General features: G+C 41.3%; 1 protein-coding gene and 1 pseudogene across 2 annotated transcripts; both read right to left on the bottom strand.

Moving 5' to 3' along the window:
• Positions 1–7,529: 7,529 nt before the first annotated feature.
• On the bottom strand, positions 7,530–16,291 carry LOC139418568 (chordin-like protein 2). Of its 2 annotated transcripts, none has more exons than XM_071168134.1 (11): positions 16,090–16,291; positions 15,539–15,651; positions 15,182–15,275; positions 14,944–15,089; positions 14,599–14,692; positions 14,432–14,493; positions 13,950–14,118; positions 9,811–9,999; positions 9,547–9,735; positions 9,342–9,434; positions 7,530–9,034 (listed from the first exon to the last, which is right to left on the bottom strand). In XM_071168134.1, exons 1-11 carry the CDS (start codon positions 16,235–16,237, stop codon positions 8,910–8,912), a joined length of 1,422 nt encoding a protein of 473 aa, XP_071024235.1. In that variant the 5' UTR covers positions 16,238–16,291; the 3' UTR covers positions 7,530–8,909. The 2 variants fall into 2 exon arrangements, with proteins under 2 accessions (XP_071024235.1, XP_071024236.1); XM_071168135.1 differs by having other exon boundaries at positions 15,849–16,272.
• A 3,889-nt stretch (positions 16,292–20,180) lies between these two features.
• On the bottom strand, positions 20,181–25,464 carry LOC139419242 (sperm-associated antigen 7 homolog; annotated as a pseudogene).
• Between the last annotated feature and the right edge of the window lie 1,197 nt (positions 25,465–26,661).

The raw sequence follows: 26,661 nt of genomic DNA, 5'->3' as shown, positions 1-26,661 counted from the left end.
AACCCTCGTGAAAAAGCAAGTCCCTCTGATAAACTCTGCAAATTCTATTGACAGAAATGTTGAGGTAAGAAAGTCATTATTTTTACCAAATTTGTTTTTGTGATGGCATAGAGTACTTTGTAGTTTGTTTCAGAAAACTTATATCAGGTTTATAACCAGTCTGTGCAGAGATATTTGATGAAAGTTGCAATGCTAAAGTTGGAACAACTTGTGAGAAAATTTTACAACCAACCCCGACTAAAGCTGGATGTTTCGGTACATGTTTTCTTTTACTTTCAGCATGCCTAGATCATGGAAAAGAAAGACAGACAGGGGAGTACCTCTCCACACTTTGAAAAGACCGTCAAATGATGTAACAGAGCAGGGGAAATCAATCAGATCGGTTGCAAAATTTTATGGCATATATCATGTGATGCTGTGCAGATTCTGCAAAGAGAGAAAGAAGCTACTGCAGAAGGGGTGCCGAGAGAGCTTGTAGGCTACCGTAGTGGAAACGGGGTCTTCATTGATGAGCAGGAGCAGAAGGGGTGCCGAGAGAGCTTGAAGGCTACCGTAGTGGAAACGGGGTCTTCATTGATGAGCAGGAGCAGAAGGGGTGCCGAGAGAGCTTGTAGGCTACCGTAGTGGAAACGGGGTCTTCGTTGATGAGCAGGAGCAGAAGTTGTCAGTGTATCTCGAGGGCAGCTGATTTATGCCAACTGTGCCCACTGCTATCCAGGCCACCTCTCCAGATGCCTCCCAGGCCACCTCTCCAACTGCCTACCAGGCCACCTATCCAGCTGCCTTCCAGGCCACCTCTCCAACTGCCTACCAGGCCAAATCTCCAACTGCCTTCCAGGCCACCTCTCCAACTGCCTACCAGGCCACCTCTCCAACTGCCTTCCAGGCCACCTCTCCAACTGCCTTCCAGGCCACCTCTCCAACTGCCTTCCAGGCCAGCTGGAAACACCTGATTACTCTTCTGATTTCAACCCAGTTGATGTACACCCATTCAAGCATTCAAAAGGCAAATTGTTCCCTGCCTAGAAAAATAGCTGGAAAGAAGCAAGCCAAAACAAACCACACTGAACAACAACAAAAACCAAACAAATTGAACCAGAAGATTCAGATTCCTCCAACAAGGAAAACTTCTGCATTGTGTGCATGGAGTACTTTAACAATTCCAAGTCTAATGAGGTCTGGTTGCAGTGCTGGGAATGAAAATGATGGTCCCACCAAGCCTGTACCACTGTCACAACTGTGACTCTGATTAGGTGAACATGTCCAACATTCAGTCACAGTCACACACACACACACACACACACACACACACACACACACACACACACACACACACACACACACACACACACACACACACACACACACACACACACACACACACACACACACACACACACACACACACACACACACACACACACACACACACACACACACACAATAATTTGTTCTTAACTGACTTACCTAGTTAAATAAAGGTAAAATAAAAACACACGCACACCAGAAACGTTAAGGTGTTTAGTTCAGCCTAGTTGTTGTTTGGTTGAGAAAGACCATTTAGTGGAGGGTAAATAATAAACATTTTATTATTTAGATGTATTATTATTTCTGCCAAACAAAATGTTAAACATGGCAATGTTGCTCTCATTGTCTCAATAAAGGCATGTCATGATTTATGCACTTTTTCAATGTTACAATTCACCCCAAGCACTGTTACAACTAACCCAGACCATGGGGTAGATTGTATCACTTCACACCTTGTGTTTAATCATGTTTACATATCTTACATTACTCATCTCATATGTATATACTGTATCTTATACCATCTATTACATTTTGTCTATGCCGCACGGCCACCGCTCATCCATATATTAATATGTACATATTCTTATTCCATCCCTTTAGATTTGTGTGTATTAGGTAGTTGTTGTGGAATTGTTAGATTACTTGTTAGATATTATTGCACTGTCGGAACTAGAAGCACAAGCATTTCGCTACACTCGCATTAGCATCTGCAACCATGTGTATGTGACCAATAAATGTGACTTGATAGGATTTGATAAAGGACAGATGTAGGTTGTTTGTATCAAGTTGTGAACACACTACCACAAACGATCTCTGAGAAACCGATGAAAAGGTGAAAAGTGTTACAACCATCCCCGGTCTCCCCTACTGAATGTGCACCCAAATTGATCCATGTCATTTCAAACCCCAAACTATTCCGTTTTTTCCACAATATGGTTTCTCTGTCCATCCCTTGCTCTTTCCCTCTCCTTGATTTCATGGTCTTGCCCACCGTACGATTTCAATTATACTCCAGCTAGGCAGATGTGGAATGCACTTTTAAGCCCAGGTGGAATAAATCAATAGGCATTTAAAATAAAATAAAATATATCAAGTGATTCCACATTATTATATTCAAACAGGCTTTGGGCACTTGATTTCGTGCTAGTCTCAATTAAATATGATGTTGTCTGTTGTTCTCCAGTCTTCATTACAAGTATCTCTGTCAATGCTCACATACAAAAACCGAACATACATTAATACTCTAACAAGCAGAAATGCATGACGAAATCCGAAGAAATTATGTCATGGTAATTTACCTGCAAATGTTGGAGTAAAAAAAGTGTTAAAAGTGTGGACTTCTTTCTTACAGGGGCAAGATGATTAAAAATCACTTGCCTGTAGAAATACATCTGTGATAGATGCCATGCATACAAAGAAAAAATACAGGTTATTGCCAAAATAATGTAAACACTTGAGTAAATGAGGGATACAAAGTATATTGAAAGCAGGTGCTTCCACACAGGTGTGGTTCCTGAGTTAATTAAGCAATGAACATCCCATCATGCTTAGGGTCCTGTATAAAAATGCTGGGCAGGCCATTATTTTGGCTATCATGGCTATACCCCATAGAATGACAATGCCCCCATCCACAGGGCACAAGTGGTCAATGAATGGTTTGATGAGCATGAAAACAATGTAAACCATATGCCATGGCCGTCTCAGTCACCAGATCTCAAGTCAATTGAACATTTATGGGAGATTCTGGAGCAGCACCTGAGACAGCGTTTTCCACCTCTATCAACAAAAAACACCAGATTATGGCATTTCTAGTGGAAGAGTGGCATCCAATAGAGTTTCAGACACTTGTAGAATCTATACCAAGGTGCATTGAAGCTATTCTGGCTCGTGGTGGCCCAACGCCCTATTAAGACACTGTATGTTGGTGTTTCCTTTATTTTGGCAGCTACCTGTATGTTGCAGTCCTGTATGTTTAAATACATGAAATCCTATGATTTACAGAGGACATCTGGAGGTTATTAGACAGTTAATTGCCCTCCTGTTTGTTTTTGTGTATAAAAGACTGTTCCATATTATATTCATGTTTATTTTAAGGCCTGGCAGAAAACCATAAGTATGAAGTTATCCCAAGGTAAAGCATGCTGTAATATACAAGTATGTCTACATTATGAGGACATCCTACACTATACAAATACAGCACACATTTGACTACTAGCATAGTCACTGCTCAACTTCTTGATACTAGTGATTCAATTGCAAAGGCACGCATTGCCAGGAACAAATGATTTACTTAACAGATTTCTCTCTCTGATTCCAGATCTTAGAGCTGTGAATTGCTTACAACCAAGCACTTGAGAAAACAGCTTTTGTTGTTTTTATTTCTATTTTAAGTTCTTGTTCAAGTCAAAGGCAAATAAACATTCACCGGTCATTTACTTTCATAATCCCATTCTTTCTCTTTAGTAAAACTCCTCAACAATAAATAATTAATTGAAACCAGGTTTTCTTTTCAATGCGTGCTCTTAGGACTTGGCGATTTAATAGAATCTGTCAAGAGAGAACCTCTCTGCTCTCTATCCAAAAGACACATTGTCGATGAAGGCATTGAGGATTCGGAGGATCTTCCGGAATTTATATCCCCGGGTCCATTTCAGTGTATCTGTGTGCGCCAGTATCTCCACATCTGGCATAATCGTTGCAATCAAGCCTGAGAGATGTTTGGATACAACTGTTTGGGGGGGGGGGGGGGGGGCTCTTACATTGAGACCTAAGAGCTGTTGGAGAATACTACTGTGTGGGGAGGCTGAAACAATACATTTGGCTCTGAGGCCAGGCAGCTAATTGCCTCACTAACACTCATTAATCAATGTGCCAAATGAGTTCATTCAAGATTGCCCCCATTCATCATAGTCTTCTTGATGCACAAGTATACAGTACTTGTAAACTGTAGTACATTTAGTATGTAATCATGGGGAGAGTGATTGAGTGGTCTGACCATGTTTTAAATAGATGCCTCCATAACTGTAAAGTTGTGCTCCATTGTTCCTAAACCCTTGAACAACAGTCGCTCTTCTGAAGTGTGGCCTTGGTCTGTCAGTCATGCGTCCATTACAAGCATGTGTTTGAAAAACGTGAACCTCTGAACAGTGGGGTTCAGGAAAGAGGCTGTAATGACTGAAGTGTTAATGACATGAATCCCAGTGTTGTCCATATTTTCTTGGCACGGCCCTGATCATCAGCTGAAGTGATCGGGGCCAACTTAATTAAGGAGAGGGGAAGGGTGTAAAAAACAGTGCCCTCAATAGATTTCGGAAGTATTTTGATGAAGCATAAACTCAGGGGTTCTCTTGAACACCTTAACCAGCTATGAAAGCAAACACACCTATCAGAATGAATTAACTGAACACAAGTTGGCTCGCTTTGAATCAAAAGACTGCCTGCTTCAGTTCCTCACAAACACGGTATCTGTGAGGCACCATCTGATGGAGCAGCCTAGGGGCAGATATTGCTGATATTTATTTTTGTTTGCTCACCTCACCCGCCTCCATCGACTGCAACTAACAGCTCGCTGTAGCCCGTTATCCACAGGAAATGGCTACATTTAGGATAGTAAGACGTGGGCACGTACAGTAGGCCTATATACTGTAGCTACCTAGAGTACAATAATGTATTGTTGCCACACCACATGTTGAGACACTTTTCAATAAAACACCAGAGAAGGGAATATTTCAAAATGCAGATGTAATAGCGGTATTGTAGTGAGCACAGTAACTGTTTTTGACTTCCGATTCTAACCTTTGATTTACTTGACATCTAGTGAGGTTTTTTCTTCAGGTCTGGGAGAATTTTCTGGTCTGACATATTCTTTAACGATGGGCAGCAGCAGGGTTGACTCGACATGCTCCTACAGAGAGCTGACCCCACTAGCTGATTTATACCCACTAACTGCCCCCAGCTGTTACTATTGCCTGAGCCAAAACTAATCATGCATAGCTGGATTGGCCAAATGCTACTTAGAGGGAATTTGAAACATCCACTCAAAAAATGAACAGACCACATAAATGCTAAAAGTTTCAAGATTTTCCACCAGATTTTCCACCAATACATAATCTTTAGGTGAAAATGTGCTCAAACTGTCAGCTCCACCACCCTGTCTACTAACTGCCATAATGAGAGATGCTGGACTTTGCATTATTTTCCAGGATTAAGTTACTTTCTCAAAATATAACATTACAATCTGGCATATAGAAAATACTAATAACATATCAAGTTGGAAGAGAAATAAGCTGTGTTTATGGAGAAGGGTGTATAATGGAGAAGGGTGTATAATGGAGAAGGTTTATAATGGAGAAGGTTTATAAGGGAGAATGTTTTATAATGGAGAAGGTTTATAATGGAGAAGGTTTATAACGGAGAAGGATTTATAATGGAGAAGGGTTTATAATGGAGAAGGGTGTATAATGGAGAAGGTTTATAAGGGAGAAGGTTTTATAATGGAGAAGGTTTATAATGGAGACGGTTTATAATGGAGAAGGGTTTATAATGGAGAAGGTTTATAATGGAGAAGGATTTATAATGGAGAAAGTTTATAATGGAGAAAGTTTATAACGGAGAAGGTTTATAACGGAGAAGGGTTTATAATGGAGAAAGTTTATAATGGAGAAGGATTTATAATGGAGAAGGGTTTATAATGGAGAAGGATTTATAATGGAGAAGGTTTATAATGGAGAAGGTTTATAACGGAGAAGGGTTTATAATGGAGAAGGTTTATAGTGGAGAAGGTTTATAGTGGAGAAGGTTTATAGTGGAGAAGGTTTATAGTGGAGAAGGTTTATAGTGGAGAAGGTTTATAACGGAGAAGGGTTTATAATGGAGAAGGTTTATAGTGGAGAAGGTTTATAACGGAGAAGGGTTTATAATGGAGAAGGTTTATAATGGAGAAGGTTTATAGTGGAGAAGGTTTATAGTGGAGAAGGTTTATAGTGGAGAAGGTTTATAGTGGAGAAGGTTTATATCGGAGAAGGGTTTATAATGGAGAAGGTTTATAGTGGAGAAGGTTTATAACGGAGAAGGGTTTATAATGGAGAAGGTTTATAATGGAGAAGGTTTATAATGGAGAAGGATTTATAATGGAGAAGGTTTATAGTGGAGAAGGTTTATAACGGAGAAGGGTTTATAATGGAGAAGGTTTATAGTGGAGAAGGTTTATAACGGAGAAGGGTTTATAATGGAGAAGGTTTATAGTGGAGAAGGTTTATAACGGAGAAGGGTTTATAATGGAGAAGGTTTATAATGGAGAAGGTTTATAATGGAGAAGGATTTATAATGGAGAAGGATTTATAATGGAGAAGGATTTATAATGGAGAAGGTTTATAGTGGAGAAGGTTTATAGTGGAGAAGGTTTATAACGGAGAAGGGTTTATAATGGAGAAGGTTTATAGTGGAGAAGGTTTATAACGGAGAAGGGTTTATAATGGAGAAGGTTTATAATGGAGAAGGTTTATAATGGAGAAGGTTTATAACGGAGAAGGATTTATAATGGAGAAGGGTTTATAACGGAGAAGGATTTATAATGGAGAAGGTTTATAATGGAGAAGGATTTATAATGGAGAAGGGTTTATAATGGAGAAGCTGAAAAGGACACATCTACCTTCTTCATTGAGGAGGACCAACTTGAACCTCTCCAAAAAAGATATTGCCAGAAACTGTCAAGTCCAACAGCCAGCAGAAATAAATCACAGCTTCATTGTGAAACTATTAAGGTCTACAACTGAGGGTCTTCTGTTTCAAAATATTTTGTCAGGCCTTTAGTGAGAGATGTGCAGCACTGTCTGGCGCAATGTGTGAGGCCAACACAATGAGTCATTGTGGCTGCGACGGGAGAGAGTGGACTGTTGAAATTCACAGAGGAGGGATATTAGTCACAAGTCGGTGCACTGCTCCCATATCGACAGGACTCTGTGTACGGCTAGTCTACTGCAAAGAATATGGCACAGGGACAATGGGGCCTTTTAATTATTATTTTTACACCTGTTGACCTAAACAAGCCTGTTGACAAGCTGTTCACAGGGCAACTCAACTCAAAGGCAAACATGGACTTCAGATGATGTGGTCATAAGCCAGCTATCTCAATGTGTGTAGAACAGTAATGACATACTTTCTCAGTAACTTGTCATAATAGTTATTTGATGTGCTAGGAAAAACAGCAATAATATCCTCCATTTATAAAGACCAAGGGTTTATTTTTCTTGGTTTTGGTAGATTATACATCCTGCAAATAATCAAATTATGTTTAACTATTTGACAATCCTGTTACAGTTGTGCTCTACACCTTTTTTTTTTTCCAAAAGACTGGGGCCTCCAGCAATATTATTCTTATTTTTCAATATAATTCCTTCCCGGAGGCATCTCTTCTTCAGTTCTCTTTATTGGAAAATGTTGGTGTCCTTCCAACTCCTGACACACACACATATATATATATATATATATATCAAATGAACAGTGCTCTATTGTTGTGCTCATCTCCGTTAGGCCATTATAACCCTTGAGAAAACAAACTATAACACTGGAGAACAAATCCAAATTACAGGCACAATTTATAAAGCCGAAATCCTCCTGGTCGACTGTGTTCACTGGAGGATAGTCAAAGGAGAAACAACAGCCCGTCTTGCGCTGGAATTCTCGCCTCAGGTAGAGCTCAACAATATCATAACGTTTAGCCTCGTCGTTACGTGCAAGAACGCCTCGCAACTGTGCAAAAGGGAAAGACGTACATCAAGCACTGAAATCGCACAGAATCATATGGAAAATTCGCCTGCAGAAAACTGACCTAGCACAATGACAAATATATCAGAGAACATAATGGAAAGTGGTTTCCCCAAACCAAAGTAAACCACTCTCATGAAAGAATACATACGAACACTTTTTCAGGGCAATACCAATGCATAGATAACAAACCCACATTTTCTGCAGAAATCACTAGTGTATAGCCCAATGAGCTAAAGCAAGACAAGGACCTTCCAGTACACACTCAAATGTATACATAATGTACAAACATATCAAACAAACCAATATTATACGCTCTGCCAAAATGACATGTTAACATATTTGTATTTACAATAAATATGTTGATTAATATTTCTTGGTACATTCAGAAAAGGCATATGGTTTCAAACAGCAGTATTTAGCAGAAGAGTAAAGTGATTGTGAAAATAGTCTACTCTATAAAAACATGCTATGGCCAGTTGGCAGTATTTTTCTAATATATACATGTACACCTGTATTTTTAGATAATACCAGATTTACTGTATTCCAGCATGCCATAAAACAAAAATGAGATAACTGCGATGAGTTTAAAGCATTTTCTCCCCTATTTTTGTGTCTTCTACTACCAAAATGCTACCAACAATGTTGTTACTGAGAATATGGGACATCACATTGTTATGAGTTATGTTGACATTTAAAAAGAAACAAAAGCTTGTTATTCTCTAACCAATAAGCAATGCTTTGCTTCATGTTTAATGAAATAGATATGAATGCTGTGCATTTTCCACCGATGTCCTCTGTAGTAAATATGTAACTTCAAAGCCAGAGAATGAAAGTTAAGATGAGCACAGCTGGTCTGGATACAAGAACTTCACTACCTCCCTGATCCCATCCTCACAGGTCCTGGGATTGGGAAATCTCTTCTGATTGTCTTCTTCCTCCTTGAATCTTTTCCAAGTCTCTGTGTAAAAAGAACAAAGACATGTGGCTATCCAACAGCAGACAAAAAGCAACTCCCCCCCAGCAGGAAACAAGATGGTCACTGACAAAGAAAAACAGTTGTTTTTTAATCTGGTGAAATGAAATTTCCTTTGGTCTACAATATGTCTAGTCTATGACCTTATGTCTACAAATGGTTTGAGCTGTATTGCCCAACTATTCACATTGGCAAGGAAAAGCTCTACTTAAAAGAAACTAAAAGGATTACAAGATTTGTAACTAGAGGACTATTCTACTTTTAATTACTGGAAAACATCACATAAACTCACCTTCATCTAATGTTGCCAGTAAGGTGTAGTTATCTGGATTATCTAGAAGATCTTTCTTCAGAACTTCTCCCGTTTCCATTAATTGTAAAACTCCTGGGAAAAGTGAAAATACAAAATGGGTGATATTCCGAATAGTAAGGTAATCCACTTTGTTATTAACACTGCCATGCTAGTGCCCTCTAATAACCCCCCCCCCCCCTATTACCTCCTACAGTCTTCCATACTTGCACTTCAACTTCAGCAGTCCCTTGACTTTCAATAGCAATTATCCTTACGGTGTCCTCGGTCTGATCCTTTGACGGCGGCTTAACTTTGTACACTGAGAGTTTGTTGTGGTCATGTCCAAGATTCGTGTTCATGTAACAATCAGTCCCGTTGCTCTCAGTTTTAAGTTCTAGGGGCAAGAAACAGAGAAATGACTTGTCTTGTCAAAAACCTATGGTGAAAAAAAATAATTGTTCACTACTACCTGGACAAATCTTGCAGCACTTCCCCTCGGTTTTCATGGGATGTTGGCATGGATACTGGCTGGGACATGTGAGGCGTTTGCAGTCCTGCATGCCATCCTTACAGGTACACAGGATGCACTCCAGGACCTTCCCCAGGACTGGGTGCCACACATCACCATGAGAGTAGGTCTTGCCGCTGTATTGGCATGCTGAGAGAAAAATGAAAAAACATATTCTTGTATTAAATATTATTACAAATCACAAAGCTGTAAGGGTTATATAGTTTTTTCCCAATTGTTTACACACTAAAATTGGAACTTGAAAACGCAAAACACAGAAACCTGAAACTCATGTACCAAATCCCTTAATAACCAAGTCTGCAAAATTGCAAGCACAATTCCTGCTGTACACTCAGTTTTCAATTCTATATGACATTTTTGCAAAACACTACACAGTTCTCAACATTAGGCACAACATTCAAAATGAAAATCTCTTTAGTCCCTTTGGAAAGCAACACCAATCACAATGCCAGGCTCTATACACCAATTGGCAACACCCACTCCTCACAGGTGTAAACACTAGTTGCTGAATTGTTCACTTAGAAATCAGAGCTTTAGCACTATAAAAGGCCACAGATGAGCTCTCCTGTTTTGGAGGAAAATGGAAGTCAATGGTGAAGCAAGAGCTAGAGGTGAAGGAGTGAGATTAAGAGGAGGAAGAGGAGGACGAGGAAGGACAGTTGTCTCAGATGAGATCAGGGCGACATTGGTTGACCATGTGCTCAACCATGGATTGAGTATGAGGGAGGCTGGGCAGAGAGTTCAGCTCAACCTGAGCCGCTACACAGTTGCATCTATCATCCGTACATTCAGAAATGAGAACCGATAAGTTACCTACCATCTACACTATGCTCTTTATGTATGGATACTGTAGTATACTGCAGTCCAACATATCAGGCCTTTGTTACTCAGTGATTATTGGCCAATGTTGCAGTAATGTCATTTCATATTGAAAGAAAATAGATTATTTTAGCTTACTATAACCAATCATATTTGTGAACTGAGAGACGGCCAGGCCATGGTGGAAGACACCGGCTGTTCACACCAGAACAGGAGACCTGCTATTGTGAACATGGTGGTGGCAAACAACACCATTAGACTAGGAGAAATCCAGAACCACATAATTGCAGACAACACAATATACAATAACATTCACCAGGTGGGATTGTCAACATTGGACCGTGTATTACAGCGCAACCGAATCCGGATGAAACGGGTCTACAGGGAGCCATTTGAGCGAAACTCAGAGAGGGTTAAAGAACAGCGCTATGAATATGTGCAAGTACTATATACTGTGATTTTACTATCATATCAGCACTGTATAGACACATTAAAGTACTGTAATCCAGTGTATTGTGCCTCACCACATTGACCACTCTAGGTCTATGTCACATATTGTCTCGTTGTCTGTTTCAGAGAGTCTTGGAGCTGGATGCCGCTGCAATTCTGCACGTTTACATTTACATTGATGAGGCTGGCTTCAACCTCGCCAAAAGAAGGGGACGGAACATTATTGGCCACTGTGCCATTGTGAATGTCCCTGGACAGGGTGGAGGGAATACCACCACGTGCGCAGCCGTTAGCCAGCAAGGCATCCTCCATCACCATGCCAACCTTGGTCCCTCCAACACCGCCCTTCTCATCACATTCCTGGACACACTACATGGCATCCTCATTCCAGCCGAGCAGAGGGGTGGACCAGAGCAGTCCAGTTATGTTGTCTCTTGGGACGTGAGTTTCCACCGGGCTGCTCTGGTCCGCAACTGGTTCATCGACCACCCACAATTTGTTCTATACCTCCCACCATATTCCCCATTCCTAAATCCAATTGAATAGTTTTTTTGGCGATGGAAGGTGTATGAACGCCATCCCCTCACACGCATGCCTCTTCTCCAGGCAATGGAGGATGCATGTGGTGAAGTTGATGTGGGGCCTTTCGGCGGCTGGATCCGTCACTCCAGAAGATTCTTTCCCTGCCATTTAGCCAGGGAGAACATGGCTTGTGATGTACAGTCATGGCCAAAAGTTGAGAATTACACAAATATTAATCTCCACAAAGTTTGCTGCTTCAGTGTCTTTAGATATTTTTGTCAGATGTTACTATGGAATACTGAAGTATATTTACAAGCATTTCATAAGTGTCAAAGGCTTTTATTGACAATTACATGAAGTTAATGCAAAGAGTCAATATTTGTAGGGTTGACCCTTCTTTTTCAAGACCTCTGCAATCCGCCCTGGCATGCTGCCAATTAACTTCTGGGCCACATCTTGACTGATGGCAGCCCATTCTTGTATAATCAATGCTTGGAGTTTGTGGGTTTTTGTTTGTCCACCCGCCTCTTGAGGATTGACCACAAATTCTCAATGGGATTGAGGTCTGAGGAGTTTCCTGGCCATGGACCCAAAATATCGATGTTTTGTTCCCCGAGCCACATAGTTATCACTTTTGCCTTATGGCAAGGTGCTCCATCTTGCTGGAAAAGGCATTGTTTGTCACCAAACTGTTCCTGTATGGTTGGGAGATGTTGCTCTCAGAGGATGTGTTGGAACCATTCTTTATTAATTTCTGTGTTCTTAGGCAAAATTGTGAGTGAGCCCACTCCCTTTGCTGAGAAGCAACCCCACACATGAATGGTCTCAGGATGCTTTACTGTTGGCATGACACAGGACTGATGGTAGCGCTCACCTTGTCATCTCTGGACAAGCTTTTTCAGGATGCCTCAAACAATCGGAAAGGGGATTCAGAGAAAATCCAATCCCTGTACCTTTTGCAGAATTAACAGTTTGTCCCTGATGTTTTTCCTGGAGAAAAGTGGCTTCTTTGATGCCCTTCTTGACAACAGGCCATCCTCCAAAAGTCTTCGCCTCACTGTGCGTGCAGATGCACTCACACCTGCCTGCTGCCATTCCTGAGCAAGCTCTACTGGTGGTGCCCCGATCCCGCAGCTGAATCAACTTTAGGAGATGCTCCTGGCACTTGCTGCACTTTCTTGGGTGCCCTGAAGCCTTCTTCACAACAATTGAACTGCTCTCCTTGAAGTTCTTGGTGAGACGATAAATGGATGATTTAGGTGCAATCTTACTGGCAGCAATATCCTTGCCTGTGAAGCACTTTTTGTGCAAAGCAATGATGACGGCACGTGTTTTCTTGCAGGTAACCATGGTTGACAGAGGAAGAACAATGATTCCAAGCACCACCCTCCTTTTGAAGCTTTCAGTCTGTTATTCGAACTCAATCAGCATGACAGAGTGATCTCCAGCCTTGTCCTCTTTAAACAATCACACCTGTGTTAACAAGAGAATCACTGACATGTCAGCTGGTCCTGTTGTGGCAGGGCTGAAATGCAGTGGAAATGTTTTTTGGGGATTCAGTTTATTTGCATGGCAAAGAGAGACTTTGCAATTAATTGCAATTCATCTGATCACTCTTCAAAACATCCTGGAGTATATGCAAATTGCCATCATACAAACGTAGGCAGCAGACTTTGTGAATATTAATATTTGCGTCATTCTCAAAACGTTTGGCCACGACTGTAGATGAGGTGTTGTGGCCAGACCCAAATAGGAGGCAGTATGCAGCCTAATGTCTTATTCCTTACATTTTGCACGTGTTTTTGTCTTTTTGTGTTTTGAAAGAATGAGACACTTTCCTTTTTTTAAATTTTTGTACAGAAAACTCTTTATCTTACTGAATTTTTTTCCTGGTTTTCTCCTTTTGGGTATGGAAAGTGTTATATACAAAACACAATTGTTGGAAATAAAATTACAATGTTTTTGTTACGGTATTGCATGTGTGTGTTTAATATTGTATATTTGAGTAGGTATACATTACTGTAACAACCTTTTACAACCAGCTACAGTGTAAACACTGAAAATGCAAAAGGCATAAACCTACTGATGGGATATTCATAGTAGTGTTTTGTGTCGAGAGTTTGGGGAAAATTGTCCAAAGATTCGGCAAGCGTGTGGAAACACTTGTGGAAAACTGTACTACATGGACTGCTCAATGACCAGAGAACCGGTCGCCTATTGTAGGCATTGAAAATCGGAGAATTATCAATAAGTCTATTATCAATGTAGGGCTGTCATTAAATTCTCACCCTTCTGGTGGTTTTTCTGCAGCAGGAAATTCACAGTGGTCTCTGCAGCACCTTTGAAGTGGAGTTTGGGCAGGCTCAGGCCTCTGGGAGTACCCCTGACTGTGGATGGAGTAGAACGGACAGAGCGCCCTTGGAGCTGCTCTCCAGCACACTGGTCCAATGAATGCCTCTTGTATATACACGGACACAAATAGACAGTTATTACGGGGTTATTTTAGATTCACGTGCAGTTACAATGCCAATGAGTTGAACCCCCCCTTCTAAAATACAGTAACACAGGTAGATATGAACATGGACATATGGACAGTACAGATACCTCCCCTAAAATCAAAATCCCCTGCGCACACGGTTTCATCAAAGTTGATTTGCATGTCTCACAAATGAAGATGAAACATTAGTTGTCGTTTTTTTGTTTGTTGATATGACGGTTTTACAAATCTAGAAGACTAAAGTCATTAATGAATCAACATAAAAATACATACAACGCCTCGGTTCAGCTGTTGGCCTCTATGCTCCACTGATGTGTACCCATTAATGACGCCATCTAAACACAGAGAAATTAACAGGAGACATACTTGTTGACTTTGATATTTACTTTAACAGAAAGTATGATGCAAATCTGATGTTGCAAGAAATAAAATGTTAGCACCTTTACACACTAGACAGCAGGTATCTGGGACTGAGAATGGCGAGGAGCAGGTCAGTGGCTGGCAAGTTTTCAGAGCACAGAAGATATTTCCATTCTAAAAACAAGTGGACAAAAAGGTGAAGGAGAGACAGAAGGGATTTCAGACGTTGCAGAATAGGGTGGCATTGGTTACCACCGGGCATTGTAGCTACATTAACAGCTCCAGTATTATGGCAAGGTCATATCTAAGTCGTCAGATATGACACACAAGGAAAAACTCTCAGAATAACGAGCTGTAACGTCAAAGCCTCCATTGTAAAAGATCAACACCGTAAACTACAGGAAGAGAGAGAGAGTGTGACTTACAGAACATGTACACATGACACACTGGCTGGTTTGGCGAGATGGGAAGAGGCCGTGGTTGGCAAAGGTGTCCCCTGGTTGGTAGATAGTTCCATTATACTTGCAGGACTTCACCGGGGCTCTCAGGCCAGCTGGAACCCTAGGCTCATCTGAGGAGATAATGGCAAGCACAAAAAAATGTACACGAGTGCCAAAGCAGGATGTTGTTCTTGCTGTATTGTATGGCAATGTCTGATCCTACCTGTACAGCGAGGGCAGCACTGCTCAGAGTCAGTCACTGAGTTCTCACACTGCAGAGTAGGACACTTAATTGTGTTACATTTCACATGGCCTGTCTAAGAGAGGGAAACGGTACATGTTTTACAGGCATACCTTGAAATCCCACCCACCAAAATCCTTTCAAGCGACTGCCAGTATTATAGATAGCGTGTAGCCTAAATCCTCGGCATGCAGTAGCCTACGATCCAATATCACTCAGATTCAGACAGTTTGATACAGGAGTCTATATGACAGTGTTGTGGTTTCATACTGTATTAAACTAACCTACAGATGAGACTAAACGGACTAATGGCGTATTCTAACTATATGGGTAAAGTACCTTAGTGCAGGAACAGCGCATACAAAACATGAATCCAAAGGGTTCCAGATAAGGATGCCAGCTGTCTCCTGGACTGTACGTTTTCTCTTTGAAAGTACAGAAAACTGAAGACACTGGGTGCAAAAAAAAAGGGAAGGATGGAAGGTAAGAAGTAATTTGAGCAGCTGAAGCGTTTACCATATGAAGCAAAGCAGGAGTTTTCATAAACAGAAAATGAAAGAGACTGATCTCATCAAAATATAACGCCTTCGGGAATAAAGATAGTTAAACAAAGTTCTGAAACAAGTTACTGTATGAATACTACACGAACCTTATAGATAGGACAGAAATACACGCACTGTGTACACTTGCCAAATATAGAAAAAAAAGTTGCAATTATGAAAGTCAGAAGATTAAAAACGACACAAGCGTTGATCATCGCAAGTAGCGGTTGTTGTGTATTCATATAGTAAAACTCAGAATGTTAAATGTTGTTTTTAACTACATTTTAGACGCATTTCATCAGTTGCAGGTAACGATTTAACTTTTGATTTGCAGGCCGTCCGTCCTACCTTTCCTTGTTCTTATAACATCACCGCCACAACCAACGAACATACGTATGCAAATTAATAAGAAAATACGCTTCATGTTGCTTGTCAATATGAAATGAAATAGCAGCAACTGCGACAGCAAACCCCAGGACCGTGTGAAACTCCCCATAAAATCATGAATTTATCATTGGTTTTCATGAAGGCGCCTCCTACAGGAAGAATACGCCAATTTATAAACTGGGGTGAAATGAATGACGTGATGCTGTCAAAGTTCAGGTCGTCAGGACGTTGAAATCATATGCTTTCACAGATAGAGGATGATAATTAATACAAGTATATTAAATTATCTTATGGGTGTTGGTTGTAAAGTAGGCCTACAGTAGGAATAAACCCTATGTTGTCAAATAATTAATTGGAAACATAAAGCAGACTTACTTTGTCTCTAAAATGCACAGTAGCCCTAACTAGACATTTCGATGACATCCTAATGAAAACGGGATAGGTGCCTGTGATGTCATAATAAAAAGGGATGGGAGCCTATGATGTCATAATGGAAATGACCTTGAGGTCAAAAGCCTGCTGCTTATTTGTTAAAGATTCAAAGGCAGATAAGATCTTTCAATAGGGAGAACGAAGCTCCTACTGGATCACAATGGAACCTGTGCGCTAGTGGCGCTGTTTGCTCAACGGAACGACCAGCCGTTCGTGTGTGAGGCTCAGCGAGAGAGGCCACGGCAACTGTCAACTGGGTCCAATGGTTGAGGAATTGAAATGGCAGTGAAAAAGATTAAGCTCACTTCCGCTGCCAAGATAATTTGCAGATGTGAGATGAACACTGAAGGGCCGATGCACAGTAAATCGTGTTGGAGAATTGCCCAATTAGAAATGACAGTGTGTAATTTTTAGGTCTCAAAGCAGTGAAACATATGTAAAGATACTTTTAGGCCTTAATGTATTTTTGTCTCAAGACATCTACCCTCCCTCCTAAAAGGCGAACGCACCTAGTAGGGCTACCAACACACTGCAATGTTATGGGACACGAGAGGAAAGACTATTATTCAACATTACTCCAGCATTTATTTAAACATTCAGGGATTAAAACGATTACTTTCAAACTGCTAGATGCCTTCATGCTGACATCTTTACAGACTGGGCATGGGGGAAAACACAGAATAAAACAACGACAGCACAGCAATGTCCACATAGCATAGGGAACTCATTCCAATCCTCATTTAAGTGTGACTCACTGATTCAGTTTGTCCAGACGAGATTACACAACAGTGGTTTATAGGTAGTCCGATGCCAAACAGTGTTTTGCGTCTTTAAATGAGACACTTCGGCATGAATATGACACCAACAATGAAATTATAACAAAGACATGATGTAGCTGGATCGAATCCCTGAGCTGACAAGGTAACAAATCTGTCGTTCTGCCCCTGAAAAAGGCGGTTAACCCACTGTTCCCCGGTAGGCCGTCATTGTAAATAAGGATGTTCTTAACTGACTTGCCTAGTTAAATAAAGGTTCAATAAAAAAATAACAAAATAGATAAACATACGCCAGAGGCCGACCAGGCATGGTTGAGTGTGAAGAGGCTCAGTATTGATTTGTATTCCTTAGTGCATCACATCTCCTCATGATCTGTGCTCTGTTCTTCGCATAACAACATGTATTTGTCTCTCCTCCCTCAGTACCAGTGGCCAACAAAAGGATTGGCCATGAATGAGATCCGGGCCAAGAAACGTCAGAAGACAGGCGCGGAAGACACAGGGGCAGGCAGCAGTACCACCTCCTGAGAGGGTGTGTGTGTGTGTGTGTGTAGGTGTGTGTGTGTGTGTGTGTGTGTGTCACACCCTGACCATAGTTTGCTTTGTATGTTTCTATGTTTTGGTTGGTCAGGGTGTGAGCTGGGTGGGCATTCTATGTTACATGTCTAGTTTGTCTAGTTCTATGTTTGGCCTGATATGGTTCTCAATCAGAGGCAGGTGTTCGTCATTGTCTCTGATTGGGAACCATATTTAGGTAGCCTGTTTGGTGTTGGGTTTTGTGGGTGATTGTCTTTAGTGTCCTTATGGCCGGTTTCTGTCGTGTGTATGGGCACCAGTATTCGGCTGTTTTGGTTTTCGTGTTACGTTTATTGTTTTGTATTTGATCGTGTTTACTTTGTTTGATTAAACATGGATCGCAATAGCCACGCCGCATTTTGGTCTGACTCTCTTTCCCATACAGAGAACTGTGACTGTGTGCGCGTGTGTGAGTAAGTGACTGAGTGTAAAAGAGAATTTAGAGAAAATGTGTGAGGAGCACAGAGGGAATACCTCAAATCTGTTCTTATACAGTATTAACCTACAGTTGGCCTACTGCTGTATATTTAAAGACCCTACGTGTTTTCCAGGACATATATAATAGGTGAAACTCGTGGGTATGGATGGAAGGTTCTTGAATTATGTATGTGTAACGGATGTGAAACGGCTTGCTAGTCAGCGGGGGTGCGTGCTAAATAGCGTTTCAATCGGTGACGTCACTTGCTCTGAGACCTTGAAGTAGTGGTTCCCCTTGCTCTGCAAGGGCCGTGGCTTTTGTGGAGTGATGGGTAACGATGCTTCATGGGTGACTGTTGTTGATGTGTGCAGAAGGTCCCTGGTTCATGCCCGGGTATGGGCGAGGGGACTGTCTACAGTTATACTGTTACATATGTCTTATGTCCTAGACTGATTGACATTTTCAAATTCCATGTTCCAACCAAATTGGTAACTTGAAAGTAGAGAATTTTCTCTATTGGCATTCTTTCTGTCTACACCAGTGTCCTGTCATTTCTCCAACGCAAATGAGTCCCTTTCCCAGTGAAAGTATAGAGGACATTAGCACAGCCATGAGGGCCAACAGTTGGTTGCTGAGAGTTTAGCCTTTGTCTGTTTTTGCTCTTTACAAGAAATAATTTGTTTTGCGACATCTAGTAGCAGTAAGGAATTACTGCATATTTTGTTATTGGAATGTTTTTGTGGTGTTTTTTTAGTGTCTTTTTTAATGTATATCACCTTTATTTAACTAGGCCAGTCAGTTAAGACCAAACTCTTATTTACAGTGACGTCCTACTAAAAGGCAAAAGGCCTGCTGCGGGGACGGGGGCTGGGATTTAAAATAAATAAATAAATAAATAATATAGAACAAAACACACATCACGACAAGAGAGACAACGCTACATAAAGAGAGACCTAAGACAACAACATAGCATGGTAGCAACACATGACAACACAGCATGGTAGCAACACAACATGACAACAACAAGGTAGCAACACAACATGGTAGCAGCACAAAACATGGCACAAACATTATTGGACACAGACAACAGTACAAAAGGCAAGAAGGTAGAGACAAACTTACATCACACAAAGCAGCCACAACTGTCAGTAAGAGTGTCCATGATTGAGTCTTTTAATGAAGAGATTGAGATAAAACGGTCCAGTTTGAGTGTTTGTTGCAGCTCGTTCCAGTCGCTAGTTGCAGCGAACTGAAAACAGGAGCGACCCAGGGATGTGTGTGCTTTGGGGACCTTTAACAGAATGTGACTGGCAGAACGGGTGTTGTATGTGGAGGATGAGGGCTGCAGTAGATATCTCAGATAGGAGGGAGTGAGACCTAAGAGGGTTTTATAAATAAGCATCAACCAGTGGGTCTTGCGACAGGTTTACAGAGATGACTAGTTTACAGAGGAGTATAGAGTGTCCTATAAGGAGCATTGGTGGCAAATCTGATTGCCGAATGGTAAAGATCATTTATCCGTTCGAGAGAACCCTTACCTGCCAATCTATAAATGATGTCTCCGTAATCTAGCATGGGTAGGATGGTCATCTGAATCAAGGTTAGTTTGGCAGCTGCGGTGAAAGAGGAGTGATTACGATAGAGGAAACCAAGTCTAGATTTAACTTTAGCCTGCAGCTTTGATGTGCTGAGAGAAGGACAGTGCACCGTCTAGCCATACTCCCAAGTACTTGTATGAGGTGACTACCTCAAGCTCGAAACCCTCAGAGGTAGTAATCACACCTGTGGGGAGAGGGGCATTCTTCTTACCAAACCATATGACCTTTGTTTTGGAGGTGTTCAGAACAAGGTTAAGGGTAGAGAAAGCTTTGTTGTAGAGCATTTAACACAAACTCTGGGGAGGGTCCAGCTGAGTATAAGACTGTATGTGCTGTATCCTTAGCAGCAGAGGTGCTGATCAGATGGCTGTAGTTGTCACGGTAATTGGAGCTGGGAGAAACTGCCCTCTTCTGTGTATGTTTGTCTGTCTCCTCTTCCAACGCAGCTGGTTCCTGAAGTGCTGAAGGTTCCACAATCCAAAACTTTCTTAAAGCAACAGCTCTGAACCCAACCTCAAATGAGTACTGTTAGAGTGAGTATACACTGTATCTAAGGTGGAGCAAGACTCAATTGTTGGAAGCAGAGTGTCCTGTGCTGCTCTTCAGTTTTGTTCCTCAGTGAATGTGAGCGACTGTGTTTGTCTCCAGTCTTACTTTAAGTCTGCGCCTGTCAACAGCTTTCTGGGGGTCCCGCTCCATTCCATTCTGGTAAGCCTCCAGCTCATCGTCTTTCTGGGGGTCCCACTCCATTCCATTCTGGTAAGCCTCCAGCTCATCGTCTTTCTGGGGGTCCTGCTCCATTCCATTCTGGTAAGCCTCCAGCTCATCGTCTTTCTGGGGGTCCCGCTCCATTCCATTCTGGTAAGCCTCCAGCTCATCGTCTTTCTGGGGGTCCCGCTCCATTCCATTCTGGTAAGCTTCCAGCTCATCGTCTTTCTGGGGGTCCCGCTCCATTCCATTCTGGTAAGCCTCCAGCTCATCGGCTGATAGAGCAAACTCCTGCCAGATACATAGGATAAATTCAGTTTATTTTCATTTTGAATACATCTACTAAGTTATGCTTCTGGTAGAACGATAAAATGCACAGCACAACTGAAGGGAAGGGCATGTACGGGGCATTCGGAAATGATTTAGACCCCTTGACTTTTTCCACATTTTTGTTAAGTTACAGCCTTATTCGTCATACATCTACACACAATAATCCATCATAAAGAAGTGAAAACAGGTTTTTTAGAAATTTTGCAAATGTACTAAATGTAAAAAACAGAAATATCTTATTTACATAAGTATTTAGACCCTCTGCTATGAGACTCTAAATAGAGCTCAGGTGCACCCTGTTTCCATCGATCATTCTAGAGATTTTTCTACAACTTGATTGGAGTTCAGCTGTGGTAAATTCAATTGATTGGACATGATTTGGAAAGACACACAAATCAAATCAATTTTTCTTTTGTCACATACACATGGTTAGCAGATGTTAATGCGAGTGTAGCGAAATGCTTGTGCTTCTAGTTCTGATCATATAGTAATATCTAACAAGCAATCTAACCTAACAATTTCACAACAACTACCTTATACACACAAGTGTAAAGGAATTAATAAGAATATGTACATAAAATATGAATGAGCGTTGGCCGAACGGCATAGGCAAGATGCAGTAGATGGTATAGAGTACAGTATATACATATGAGATGAGTAATGTAGGGTATGTAAACATTATATAAAGTGGCATTGTTTAAAGTGGCTAGTAATACATTTATTACATCAATTTTTCATTATTAAAGTGGCGAGAGATGAGTCAGTATGTTGGCAGCAGCCACTCAATGTTAGTGAGAGCTGTTTAACAGTCTGATGGCCATGAGATAGAAGCTGTTTTTCAGTCTCTCGGTCCCCGCTTTAAAGCTCCTGTACTGACCTCACCTTCTGGATGATAGCGGGGTGAACAGGCAGTGGCTCGGGTGGTTGTTGTCCTTGATGATCTTTTTGGCCTTCCTGTGACATCGGGTGGTGTAGGTGTCCTGGAGGGCAGGTAGTTTGCCCCCGGTGATGCGTTGTGCAGACCTCACTACCCTCTAGAGAGCCTTACGGTTGTGGGCGGAGCAGTTGCCGTACCAGGCGGTGATACTGCCTGACAGGATGCCCTCGATTGTGCATCTATAAAAGTTTGTGAGTGTTTTTGGTGACAAGACGCATTTAATGCAGATGCACATTAATTACTTTAAAATCATACAATGTGATTTTCTGGATTTTTGTTTTAGATTTTGTCTCTCACAGTTGAAGTGTACCTATGATAAAAATTACAGACCTCTACATGCTTTGTAAGTAGAAAAACCTGCAAAATCAGCAATGTATCAAATACCCCCCCCCCCCCCCACTGTATAAGGTCCCACAGTTGACAGTGCATGTCAGAGCAAAAACGAAGCCATGTGGTCGAAGGAATTGTCCGTAGAGCTCCGAAACAGGATTGTATCGAGGCACAGATCTGGAGAAGGGTACCAAGACATTTCTGCAGCATTGAAGGTCCCCAAGAACAGTGTCCTCCATCATTCTTAAATGGAAGACGTTTGGAATCACCAAGACTCTTCCTAGAACTGGCCACCCGGTCAATCGGGGGAGAAGGGCCTTGGTTAGGGAGGTGACCATGAACCTGATGGTCACTCTGACAGAGCTCCACAGTTCCTCTGTGGAGAAGGGAGAACCTTCCAGAAGGACAACCATCTCTGCAGCACTCCTCCAATCAGGCTTTCATGTTAGAGTGGCCAGACAGAAGCCACTCCTCAGTAAAAGGCACATGACAGCCCGCTTGGAGTTTGCCAAAAGGCACCTAAAGGACTCTCAGACCATGAGAAACAAGATTCTCTGGTCTGATGAAACCAAGATAGAACTCTTTGGCCTGAATGCCAAGCGTCATGTCTGGAGGAAACCTGGCACCATACCTACTGTGAAGCATGGTGGTGGCTGCATCATGCTGTGGGGATGTTTTTCAGTGGCAGGGTCTGGGAGACTAATCAGAATTGAGAGAAAGAAGAACGGAGAAAAGTACAGAGAGACTCTGATGAAAACCTGCTCCAGAACGCTCAGGACCTCAGACTGGGGCGAAGATTCAACTTCTAACGAGACAACGATCCTAAGCACACAGCCAAGACAATGCAGGAGTGGCTTCGGGACAAGTCTGAATGTCCTTGAATGGCGCAGCCAGAGCCCAGACTTGAACCCGATCGAACATCTCTGGAGAGACCTGAAAATAGCTGTGCAGCGACGCTCCCCATCCAACCTAACAATGCTTGAGAGGATCTTTGGAGAGGAATGGGAGAAACTCCACAAATACAAGTGTGCCCAGCTTGTAGCGTCATACCAAAGAAGAGTCAACACTGTAATTTCTGCCAAAGGTGCTTCAACAAAGTAATGAGTAAAGGCTCTGAATACTTACTGTATGCAAATGTCATATTTCATTTTTTATTTTTTTTAGAAAAACACGCTTTTGCAATGTATTTTTGGGGTATTGTGTGTAGATTTATGAGAAAAAACACACAATGTTATCAATTTTAGAATAATGCTGTAACTTAACAAAATGTGCAAAATGTCAATTTGCCAGAACACTTTCCGAATGCACTGTAAATCTAGTGACACTTGAAACTTGAACATAAAGAATACCCAAAGAGGACTGACGTTCTAAAAAATGATGTATCTGCTCTCCTAATCCTCTCCGAGAGAAAACGATGTTAGACCAGCGTCCTCTGCAACATCATGCCTCTAACAAGATAGGACGTCAGTAAAAGTTTACATGTAAAGAAAGATGTGCAACTGTGCCATATTATGTTTTATTGCATAGATCATGCTCTGTCGTCACTTACAATATGCTCCTTTCAATCTTTCCCATGGAATTGAACTTCCTCTTCGGTTGCCTACTGGCTTGAATGAATTCGGGAACCTCTTTCTCCATCTGAAAAAAGAGCTGGCGGTAAGCTAGGTTGATCTTTACCCACAAAAGACCACAACCATTGAAGAATTGGAAACAAAGTAGGGGTTTGGAGCTGGGTTGTCCAAGTTACTGACTGGACATTGATCTGGGTGAGCAGAAAATAACCCCGCAGACAGAACATAATCCTCCGCCTGCAGGCAGAGCCTCTCACCCTTCTCCTGAACTCGGCGTTCTTTTTCCTTCTCATCCTGCTGCATCTTCTTCATTCTTGCTGCCTGGTCTGTTGAGGGATAGAAAACAAGGTTATATGATTCAATTGTTTTCATACTGAAAATGTAGGCCTATTTTAACGTTCATACGAGTGGAATATATATGAATATATCTCCTATACCACTGACTTTTATTGACTAAATATCATTTTGATTAGGTTGATATGATATGGCTTTGGATTTAGTATGGTTGAGTAAATAAAAGGATCATATGCTATATTTGTTTAGGTGTAATTCACATATATATCCTTCCTGTTTGGCCCTGTCCGGGGGTGTCCTCAGATGGGGCCACAGTGTCTCCTGACCCCTCCTGTCTCAGCCTCCAGTATTTATGCTGCAGTAGTTTCGGGGGGCTAGGGTCAGTTTGTTATATCTGGAGTACTTCTCCTGTCCTATTCGGTGTCCTGTGTGAATTTTAAGTGTGCTTTCTCTAATTCTCTCTTTCTCTCTTTCTTTCTCTCTCTCGGAGGACCTGAGCCCTAGGACTATGCCCCAGGACTACCTGACATGATGACTCCTTGCTGTCCCCAGTCCACCTGGCCGTGCTACTGCTCCAGTTTCAACTGTTCTGCCTTATTATTATTCGACCATGCTGGTCATTTATTAACATTTGAACATCTTGGCCATGTTCTGTTATAATCTCCACCCGGCACAGCCAGAAGAGGACTGGCCACCCCACATAGCCTGGTTCCTCTCTAGGTTTCTTCCTAGGTTTTGGCCTTTCTAGGGAGTTTTTCCTAGCCACTGTGCTTCTACACCTGCATTGCTTGCTGTTTGGGGTTTTAGGCTGGGTTTCTGTACAGCACTTTGAGATATCAGCTGATGTACGAAGGGCTATATAAATGAATTTGATTTGATTTGATATCATTTCCCGATTAGGGACTACTAGTATAGCCTGCATGTGATTTACGTATGAACTGTATCATATAATATTCATTATTATCAACTAACGCAGACTGTAAAAGAGGCGGAGCTGCTTTGCATGGACAAACAGCTTCCCACGCAGCACTTGAATGAAGGATAATTTTAGCCAATGAGTGCAATAAAATATATATATATTTTTTTTACCAATCAGAGACATTTTATTGAACAAGGATGCAATTCACCACAAGTGCAAATACTCGTATGTGACTGGATACCTTTCTGTACAGATTATAAAGAGGTTGGGAATACCCCGTAAGGGATCCTGTAACTTTTCATTACAATCAACTAGTTACAAACGAATTGAGGAAAAATGACTATATATTGATATTGCTGATACCTCGGTCCCTTCGTCAGCTCTCTTTGTCGCCCACTGTTGGAGGTTTTCCATTGATTTTAAGATTAAGCCTAAGAGGTCCGCCATCTTGGACTGGATGATCACTACCAGAAGCACGTTGTTTGAAAACATTCGTGGGGGGTAATACGCATGCGCATATCAACAGAAAGAATATTGAAATAAAATCTATTTTTATTGGTCATGTATACAGATTTGAAGATGCTTTTTGCAGGTGCAGCGAAATGCTTGTGTTTCTAGCTCCAACAGTGCAGTAGCTAATACATAGCAAAAATAAAATAAATTATACACACATAATCCAGAAAATAAATAGAAATTAAGAAATATTAGGACCAGCAATGTCAGAGACCTGAATGTAAATACAGTATATATACATATAATGATGTGTCCGGCTGTAGGTAATAATACAAGAAACGTTCTAAGCAAATAATGAAAGAAATAACACAACAAGAAAACAAAAAAATATACTGAAAAATGATCTAAGAGCTAGCCAATTCTTTCTTACAATAATCAACATAACAGGCTATTTACTATAGCCTTCTATGTCTGGACAAATAGTTGGTAGTGAATGTACTGAAATAATATATGTTGAATCATCTTTTTTGGTTTGTTTCTTGAGTTGATTTACTGTGCCTTTTTGCTGTTATCTGATGGTCAATCTACACACACAAAAAAACAGACAATAAATGGCAATATTCATGTTAAATAGCTTGTATCAATGAGAACATGTTTTTTTTAAATGAAATAAATATTCAAACGTGAATTAATTAATTACTATCCCTTTACTTTTCATGAATAAATATACTAAGCGATTGATCAGTTGAAGGGAGGATGATGTCCTACAGTACAGGTTAAACTACGTATGAAAAGAGGAAATCTGTAAACAGTTGTGGAGGCCAGAAGTCTAGTATACCATGCAGTGTGTATACGGATGCTTTATTGAACTTTGTTGACATGGTATCAGTCAATGTGATTTCTCTGTCAAGCAAATGGAAGGAGCAGCAGGAGAAGAGCTGGACAAGCCCCTTGTCTGGGAGCCAGACACAGATCTGATCTGTCAGTTTAGATCAGTCTGTTCTGTCTAAAAAAAGACCTGGTGGAACTTGAAGGTGCTTGGACGATGGAAACAGACAGAAATTCTGGTTTTCCAGTCTGTGCAGTGCATGTTTTTCAGAGACTTAACACAAAAAGCTGTCATCATCTGAAACACAACAGAGCCTACTGGTCTGTTACCTTGATGTCTCTCCCTCCCCACTTCTCACTTTT

Source organism: Oncorhynchus clarkii, chromosome 10, assembly GCF_045791955.1.
Source record: "Oncorhynchus clarkii lewisi isolate Uvic-CL-2024 chromosome 10, UVic_Ocla_1.0, whole genome shotgun sequence".
NCBI classification, from domain to species: domain Eukaryota; kingdom Metazoa; phylum Chordata; class Actinopteri; order Salmoniformes; family Salmonidae; genus Oncorhynchus; species Oncorhynchus clarkii.
This window is presented reverse-complemented; position numbering and strand designations above follow the sequence as displayed.

What these genes read in the sequence shown, in the direction of transcription:
- LOC139418568 (XM_071168134.1), bottom strand. Translation starts at nt 16,237, where the DNA reads ATGGGGAGTTTCACACGGTCCTGGGGTTTGCTGTCGCAGTTGCTGCTA. An exon ending in GCAGAAAAACCACCAGAAGG is followed by an intron (nt 10,000 to 13,949) that starts GTGAGAATTTAA and finishes TTTTTCTCTCAG; the next exon opens with CATGCCAATACAGCGGCAAG. An exon ending in ACTGGCAACATTAGATGAAG is followed by an intron (nt 9,035 to 9,341) that starts GTGAGTTTATGT and finishes CTTTTTACACAG; the next exon opens with AGACTTGGAAAAGATTCAAG.